Genomic DNA, 9,015 nt, shown 5'->3' with positions numbered 1-9,015 from the left:
TGTCCGAACTCCACACCCAAGGCTGGAATTGAACCCGCTCCCTGGCAATGTGAGGCAGCAGCACTAACCACTGTGCTGACCAATGAGAAAGTTTTTTTAGTAATGTTTCCACCCGGAAGTGTGACGTGCAGGCATGTCGACCAGAGAGGTGGTGCCAATTGCAAATGACATAAAGGGCAGTTAAAAAAGAGATCTGGGAACGTATAATCTTAGTGCTTTATTCCATAGCAGTTGAAAGAGAGCAGGCATGGCTGTTCATTTACTCTGAACATAAAAACATTCAAAAAGAAATTCACAAATTAACCAAGTAATTCAGAAAGTTTTCTGAACAATTTTAAATGCAGTTTTGCTCAAATTGTTATTGAAACCAATGAGTAACAACCTCATGTAAAGAAATCTTCTGTTTCTTGATATTAGGAACTCAGCAAGCTGAAATCTGATATCAGTTGGAGAGTTGTGAGGTTGGAGGAGATTACATAAATGGGAAGGGTGAGGACATGGGAGGAATTTGAAATCAAGGATGAGAATTTTAAAACAAAGACATTGCTTGACTGGAACTAATGTAGGTTAGCGAGGTCAGGGATGAGAGGGGCATGGAACTTGCTGCAATTTAAGGCAGGGGCAGCAGGATTCTGGATGACCTTAAGTTTACAGAGTGTGGCAGACAAAGCAGCAATGTACTGGAATAATTAAAGTCTAGTGGTAATGAGGGTCAGGGCAGCAGATGAGACAGTGGCCAAGTCAGGTAATGTTACAGAGGTGGAAGTAAGTGATCTTCACGATGGCATGGACATGAGGTGTGCAACTCATCTTGGGATCAAACATGACACCAAGGTTGCAAACACAAACAGACTGGCATAATCTCAGACTTATGCCAGAGACAGGATGGAGTTGATTGCTAGGGAATTAACAATGGTGTTAGTCTTCCCAATACTTCATTGGGAGGAAATTTTTGCTAATCTAATACTCAATGTCAGGTAAGCAATCTGACTCTTCAGCAACAACGGAAGAGCTAAGTGAGGTGATCATGTCAATGCACATCCAAAACTTCTGCACAGAGGTGAAAGTAGCAATACTAGAGTATCCAGAAATACTGTGCACATCCATATGGATACTTTCTTATTCCCCGTGTCACCTAAATTATAGTTAATTTAACAAAAGGTTATTACAAATTACTAACAGCAGTGCTTATAGTAGTCCTATTATTTCACAATTTGGGCTCTGGTTTCTTTTAGATAGAGTGTTTGGTTTCTGAATAAGCTATTTGAGAAGTGCTAGTAAATCTTTCAGAACATAGCTATTTGATTATAATCATAGCTAGATTCTGTTTTATTTTGCATGTTTAGCAAATACCATTAGACTTGAACCCTTGTTGGAAAAATGTCTATTATAGTAAACAGGTGCAGACATATACATTTGGCACCTTACAGTAGTTTTAATTTGGTGCTTAGCTTGAGAACCATGGCAAATGCAAGCCTGTTTTCTAATAACAGATCTTGTACACTGTCAAGACTACATAATTACAGTGGTATAGAAACAAAGTGTATATTTATAGGTTAGCAATTAGTCATTCTTAAACAAGTGGTAAAAGTTTATTAAAATGACAAAACATAACAAAATTCCACTGTGTGACACACAAATAAAGAAACACTCAGGTTAATGTGCTAGCATAACATTTCAAATGTAACTGTGCTTGCAAACACAGGATCAGGTACACATGTTTCCTAAAGGCATTCCCCTAGAATTAATAAGAACATTTACATCTAACCTTTTTTCCCCCTTGCACAATTCTAATTCAGTCTGTCTTCCTTCACTGAAGGATGAAACTGTGGACCCTGTTACCAATATTCTAGCTCCAAATCAATCCCTTTAAGGGAATATTAAACTAGAAGTAGAATGTTTACATGTTCATTCATGTGTGCACGAGTATATTTCCACTCAAATGTAAAAAAAGGTTACATGTCGTGCTTTATCAAAGCGCTTTGCTTCACTTTGTTACTAAAGAAACCCGAATACCTCTTTACCTGGAGTCGCTAATGCCATTAGAAATGCATGCCAGTTTCTAAAATAGCTAAGCTTTAATATAGGATATCGGCCCATTGTTTTGTTATTCCCAGTGCTATTTTCGTTCAGTTTCTTTAACCGTATCTCCCCATTAAACATTACTGCATTTGTTATACACTCAATATTGTTCATTGAAGGTAGTGATGACTTGCTACTGGCTCTTAAAAATACGGAAGAACCAATGTCCGATTCAAACTAGGTAGCTTTGTAATTTCTCTTGGGTTCCAGTGAGTTACCACGGCCTCCAGACTGATTTTGAATACATTACAGGGGATGTACTCTCTGTCCTACAGTTATCAACTTTTTCTTGCAAGAGGGGACTCTGTCCCGCGGTCGGAGAATCCGCTTCCTCTAGGTCGGAGCACAGGTCATCGCTGGAAGCAGTGGACACAGGAGACAGTGCTGAGGGGCTGGCCTGGCTGCCACCTCCAGGGGACAACAATAAGTGGCACACATCGTCAGGCCCACGCCACATACCGGGGCCACTTTCAGCCATTAACTCTCCCAGTAAATCCTGAAAGTGGTCTTCGCTTAGGGGCATAGACTCCAAGAGGTGGTTGAGCAACTCGGCGGCCACTGCAGAGTCGATTCCCGGGCAGTTGGAGACGAAAGTGTGGACCTCATGCATGCACTGGATGTAGCCAGCTGCAAACCTCTCATTCGCTTCCTGGTTCAACCTGTCCGTTTCTGCCAAGAAGGAGAAAGGAGGAGGAAAGAGAGAGAAGAAAAGTCACTTTCCATCGCCACTTGCAGTATAATGGTCGCCTGGATAAGGCTGAGCAGCAGCATTGGCAGCGAGCAGGGGGATTTCACACTGTACTCACCCACATTTCTGCTGCGGAGTATGTTTTGAACACGTTTCACGGTCATCTCTAGCACCTCCGCATTCTCCATTTTCGACTGCAGCTGGGAATATTTAGCACATTTTTAGATTTTTCTCTACATCAGAGACTGAAATCTGAAGGACTTCTTTCCCCCCCACCCCATCAGTACAAGTTAAAAACTCACTTCCGTATCCGCCAGGATCAGCCTCAGTTCTTGCAAGCTTTCGTTGATTCGGGCTCGTCTCTTTTTCTCAATCAGTGGCTTGCGAGTCTGAAATGAAAGATGGGGAGGGAAGGGAGGGGTAGGCAGGAGGTTAGAAGGCTGCAAACTGTAACACCAAATGCAATGACAAGAGCCGGCGATTGAATGATGCCTCTCTCTCTCTCTCTCGCACCGAATTACCTTCCGATCTTCTTTGACTGTGTAATAGTCCCCTTCATCCCTGGCAGAACCGTGCTTGCTGGGTTTGCACGATGGAGCCATGTTGTTTAAGGCACCAACAAGCTTTTCTCCCCCCACCCCCTCAGGAAAAAAACCCACATACACACAGAAAATACCTCCCACCCGAAGCGCGTTTCGATAGCAGCTGTTGGGCGTACAGTTCCTCCTTTTTATTCACTCCAGCCTGCCGTTGGCAATCTCTCTATTTATACCCTGTCGTTTGCATTTGAATGAGTGGGGAGCGGAGACGCCTCCACGACCATTAGCTTACCCAATAGCACGGTGCTGCTTTGTGTGGAGCTCAACAAGGCTGCGCTCTGCCTGCTGTCAGCCTCTAGTTGGCCACGTGAGCAATGGGACTTTTAAAACTTATTTGTTATGCAATTGCACCCAAACAGAACTGTACATTTTAAAAATTGTACACACAAAAAAACTATAAATAACGCTGCGGTACCCTCACACCCCCAAACCGTTAACTATCAATGTCAGGCCAGTTCCACACAAGAAACAAAGGCTGAATTATTTACTGGATTAAAAAAGTAGCTCAACTTCAGACAGGAATTGCTTCTTATCTTTCTACACTTCAACACAGGAGTGTCGGGTGGAGAAAGCACCCCCATATATTAAACAGGTATAAGCACGCTTGTTACCAGAAGAAAGGACCATGACCAAATAGTAGGTGATGCCATAACTTAATCATTAATGTTGATATCTGAGGGCAAACGTTAACCACCAACTTTTTTTGAAATATAAGGGCTCAATATGAAATGCTAAAAGAGATTTATTTTTGTCCTGCCCTACACGGGGATAAAATTCTGGGTATTTAGGTGAAATGTAATATGATGCTGACAGTTAGCAGCTGCAGCCTTCTCGCCAGAATGAATCAAGAACATTAGTCCATCCCTAAAGAGCAAGCGACAGGTGTTAGCCCTTGCTTCATTTGTTTTCGTCTTTTACTGCTGGTAGCGTGTATCTGTTATATTTATTATATCCAAAGTACATCCATCCAACCCTTCCCCTGCACTGGGTTTCTGCAAAAAGTGAGGTTGCTAGATACACAATCAGCATAAGTCATTTATCCTCTATTTTGAAAATTACACTCTTGTCAGAACAATTATGTAAATCGCTCCCTTTTAACTAGCAGTTATCCCGTTTTATTAGAATAGTAAACACACACAATATTGTCCAGCATTCCCACTCTAAAGAAAACGCCTGAAAAGGAGAAAAACGTGTTTTGCATGCTTTAGAAATAGCCTCAAAGGTGACTGTTTGCCGTTTGTATGGGAATGTTTTACTGGAATACAATAGGAATGTCTTTGCATTCGCCTAGAGTCTGCTGCTCGTTCATTTTGTGCTTCCACCATACAGCCTCTTTAATATTGTAGTGAAATCCTCTGGTTAGTGAGAACCAGGGGGGGGGGGGAGCATATCAACTGGGAATGATTTAGCTCTATTTTAATGTATATACTATGTATATATGTATATATACACACACACACTGAGCTGAATGCTCTCAGCCATGTGACCTCTTGCCGATTTGAGTTCATGTTCACTTTACATGTGTAGTGTTGCGGTGAAAGACCTTGCATTGTTGGTGATATGTGTGCGCTTCTTAAACATTTCTGGTGTCCATAGAGAGGAAGGGGTAGCACAAAAAGGTGGTGCACAGACAATCATGGTATCTGCTTTGAAACGCTTAAAGATTCGATAAATTAATATTAGTACACCACCCATCCCCAGATAGGCCGATGTGACTAAAACCTTGGGGATAGTTTCCATTGAGTCCCTCTTTCTGAGATCTAACAAGTTGTGTACTGTTCAAAACAAAAGCATCTCTTCGATAGGTTGTAAAACGCCTCGAGTGGTAATTAGTTTTATGGACTTTTCAGTTGATGATTCGAGAAGTTGGTGATGAGATGAAATAAATTCCGCAACGGGCATGAAGGTTACAATTCAGAGTTTTAATTTTGGGGGAAAAAAAGCTTTGGCTGCTCGCCATGAACGTAATTGGGCTCAATCATTATGCAACCTGGTCAGCGAATCTTGCAGCTGTCGTTGCGAGTCTTTTGTTTCGGTCTAACAGGCGTCCCCGATTCTGGCTTTCAATATATTTCATCAGTATTCAAGAATGGTTGGCTCGAGAAATAATTCTGATAATAGAGGGGACTGTGTGCCTCCCACCAAATAAGTTACGGGGGCTGCCTGCGAAGCTGCATCTGCGAGGCTGCGCTTCTTTTCTGCTTTCAGACACTGGTTGGTAGAGATGGCAGTGGAATCATAACGGGACGATTCGCTAAGATCGGCCCATTTATATGTCTCATCTATGTTAGTGTCAGTTCCTTCCGGGAATGATCTGAATGTTTAAATTATGGTGATACAGTATTTGGGGAAGAGTTGTAATGTGACACTTACTGTGGACTGGGATTAGAATTTAATGATTGAGAAGAAAGCGGCGCACACACAAGTGCAGGAATATTTCAACAACCTATCAGTTAAAAGCGAAATCCCCGAAACATTAGGATAGAGAAGGAACCTTTTTCCCCGTTGTGTCGTTGACTGTTGGACGGATTCTAGTATTTTAGTAGAAGTAGTCACAGTGACGAGAGAGATCACGGTTTTTGGGTTGAGGGAAACTTTTCTGTCCTTCCCGACAAGGTACAATGTATAAGGAAAGCCAGCCGACATAACGGGAAGGGCGGGCCAAGGCCACTAATTCCACCCCCAACTTTCTATCACTCAACACAGGTCTTGTATGGAATCATTAGAGTGAAAAAAAAGCTCTGAGAGATTTAGCTCACCTCTGTAGAATTTTTTCTCATTCTCGTCATATCAGGGGATATTATATAACTCTTCACGAAAATAAACGCAGGACATTTGAAGGGAAATTCGGTGGAGATGGCAATGGGATTAATACGGGACGATTCGCTTCGATTATGTGCTGGAACCACCGAAGTGTTTCTTAAAGTGCTAAATGTACTCTCTATGAGATTAACCACGTTCAGTGAAAGGGTCTGACTTGTATGTACGCTACGTGATTTCAAACTTCCATTCAGGAGAACAATATCATCACAGAATACATGTCAGCCAATACAGTTTACACTTTGGTTTCATGGACTATATAACCAGGTCTTCCTTTGCTGCAATATTATTAAAAATCCGAAATGAACACCATTATCTCGCCAAGTGCCTGGTTCTCTTAATAATGTCGGTCATTTAATTTTTTACTCTGCCTTCAGGAATAAACTTGTTGCATGTCCTTTTATTTCAGAGATTGGAATCACAATCAACTTTCTAAAACAAACTTTAACTAAAAGTTACTCTCATTTCTTGGAATTGCAAACATATAATACGTTTCAGCATTTTCATTTTAAAGGGCAGGTCTGAAAAGCGATTTTAAAAGTCTTTCCAGACATCAAACGTGATTACAATTTGTAGGGGAATATTTCACTAGAGTAGATAAGAATGGGCGGTACGGTGGCACAGTGGTTAGCACTGCTGCCTCACAGCGCCAGGGACCCGGGTTCGATTCCCCTGTCACTGGCATTGGGTCACTGCCTGTGTGGAGTGTGCACGTTCTCCCCGTGTCTGCGTGGGTTTCCTCTGGGTGCTTCGGTTTCCTCCCACAGTCTGAAAGACGTGCTGGTTAGGTGCATTGACCCAAACAGGCGCCGGAGTGTGGCGACTAGGGGAATTTCACAGTAACTTCATTGCAAGTAAGCCTTACTTGTGACTAATAAATAAACTTTAACTTTACTTTTTTAAAGTGGGACATTACTTGCTTTTATGGCTCAACAAATGTGACTAATAAATCAACTTTATGTTTTGACATTCACTTATACTTTGCTATCCGTTCACTCCATGTTTCCTTTTAATATTGTATTGCAAATGTGATTATATTCCTGGAGTATTGGAGTTGGTATGTAGTATTAACAAAAGCATTTATTATTGTGCCTGATTTGGTATTTTTAATCAGCTAAATGTGATCAATTCTTCGATGTGGAGGTTTAATGCATCGATGTAGAAATCTCATAGGATCCAAACAAATGTTAGACAAATCTCCTTTTGATCCTGGCGTGTAGGGAGGATATGGGGAAGCCTCTTTTTTATTGCTAATTCACAATTTGGCTGTAGTGGTACACAAGACTTCTATTCCAGAAATACTCAGCAGGTCCGGCAGCATGGCTGGAGAGGGAAACATCGCCTATAGTTCAGGTCGTCCATAGATTGAGAAGTTCCAGCATTTTCTGTTTTTATTCCAGACTTCCAACATCCACTCGATTTTGCTTGTTCCATCTCTTGTTCTATTCTGTACGGCCAGGTGATAGATAGCATGTTAATAAGATTTCTAAATTAGTTCTCAGTATAATTTCTTTGAATTTGTTCATTTTGGTGTTTAGTTGCGCGCTGCACTCTTAGTGAAAACAAAGATAAGAAGTAAATAATAAGTAAAACCCAGAGTTTGAAAAATGCATTTAGGTTTTTAAGCTCCATTTTGTTTTCAAATAAAAGACCAGGCGTTTATGCATCTAAGTTCCATTCCTACATATTTCTCATTATTGTGCAATCTGAATGCTTAAAGATCCTCACCGAATCACGTTTGTAGTTGCATTTCTACCAGAAAACACGGTACCACTTTAATCAAACTTGCCATTCCCACATTAGCCCGCTGTTCCCATTGCTTTTTCTGCTTGAATGTGTTTAGATTTTGTAAGAAAGATTGTAGAAGGCTACACGGTGCCAAGCGGTTTCTGCCACTGGCCGCTATTGATGCACTTGGCACGGGGCAGGATGGGCACTCTGAAAATTAGGGGGGAAATGTTTTGTTTTAGCCAATGATGAGAGGGGTGGGGGGGTGGGGTGTTATACTTCCGAGCCTGATACACAAAGGAGGGTTACTGAAATGGTAGGCAAAACGGGACTTGCAATCTTAACTACATTCACAAATAAGTTGTTTTATGTCCTGCTTGTTTGCCATCTGAAGGCCGTGGGAAACTTCCCTCCCAAGTTTCCATGTTAAAAGCGACAGCTTTCACCCTCCAAAGATCACAGGAAAACAAAGCATTCACACGACGATTGGAGAATCGTCTGAAGTCTCTATTAGCACTTGTGTGATGTTTGTTTATGAGCAGCACCGCTGTTGTCTTTTTCCGCATTTTACCATTCACTAAACGCCTCGCTGCTTGAATTCAGTTGTTTTGGCGCCTCTCTCGTTTTTATGAACGGAATGAGGCCACATGTGTTAAGATAGTCCTCGCTATTATTGTTAAACTTTTTTAAACACGGCGCCTTTGAAGTCTCGCTTGATTGGGTTTACAGTTAGATTCAAATAGCCAATTAGAACCGTCTTGTTCCTTTCTGTCCTGAGATATTTGTAAACTCAGCTATTTTGAAACTTCTGTAAATATTTCTAAGTGCTATAAAATTAGATTACATTTTCTAACTTGTATATTGTTATTCTTAAATGTTCAGCCGCAATGAGGATATAGAGGAAACGTTGTTGTAAAACTACAGGGTGCGTTTCCGGCAATTTATAAGATTCCGTTATTATTCACCTAGGCATCAGGAGAGGGCAAAGTGTTTTCTAAAGGCAGGTAAAGGGTTAGTTAGCTCTGGATTTCGAACTGATGGAAACGAGGGACGGATAAAGTTTTAACACCTGTTACAGAATGAGACACAAACTCTTTT

General features: G+C 41.4%; 1 protein-coding gene across 2 annotated transcripts; it reads right to left on the bottom strand.

Moving 5' to 3' along the window:
* Window positions 1-204: 204 nt before the first annotated feature.
* Window positions 205-3,627, bottom strand: her13 (hairy-related 13). Of its 2 annotated transcripts, none has more exons than XM_078208605.1 (4): window positions 3,292-3,627; window positions 3,073-3,159; window positions 2,889-2,970; window positions 205-2,751 (listed from the first exon to the last, which is right to left on the bottom strand). In XM_078208605.1, exons 1-4 carry the CDS (start codon window positions 3,370-3,372, stop codon window positions 2,297-2,299), a joined length of 705 nt encoding a protein of 234 aa, XP_078064731.1. In that variant the 5' UTR covers window positions 3,373-3,627; the 3' UTR covers window positions 205-2,296. The 2 variants fall into 2 exon arrangements, with proteins under 2 accessions (XP_078064731.1, XP_078064737.1); XM_078208611.1 differs by having other exon boundaries at window positions 2,889-2,964; window positions 3,292-3,504.
* Between the last annotated feature and the right edge of the window lie 5,388 nt (window positions 3,628-9,015).

The sequence above is a fragment of the Mustelus asterias genome, chromosome 3 (genome assembly GCF_964213995.1).
Source record: "Mustelus asterias chromosome 3, sMusAst1.hap1.1, whole genome shotgun sequence".
In the NCBI taxonomy this organism is placed as follows: domain Eukaryota; kingdom Metazoa; phylum Chordata; class Chondrichthyes; order Carcharhiniformes; family Triakidae; genus Mustelus; species Mustelus asterias.
Note: the sequence above shows the minus strand (reverse complement) of the source record. Positions and strands in the feature narration are given on the sequence as shown.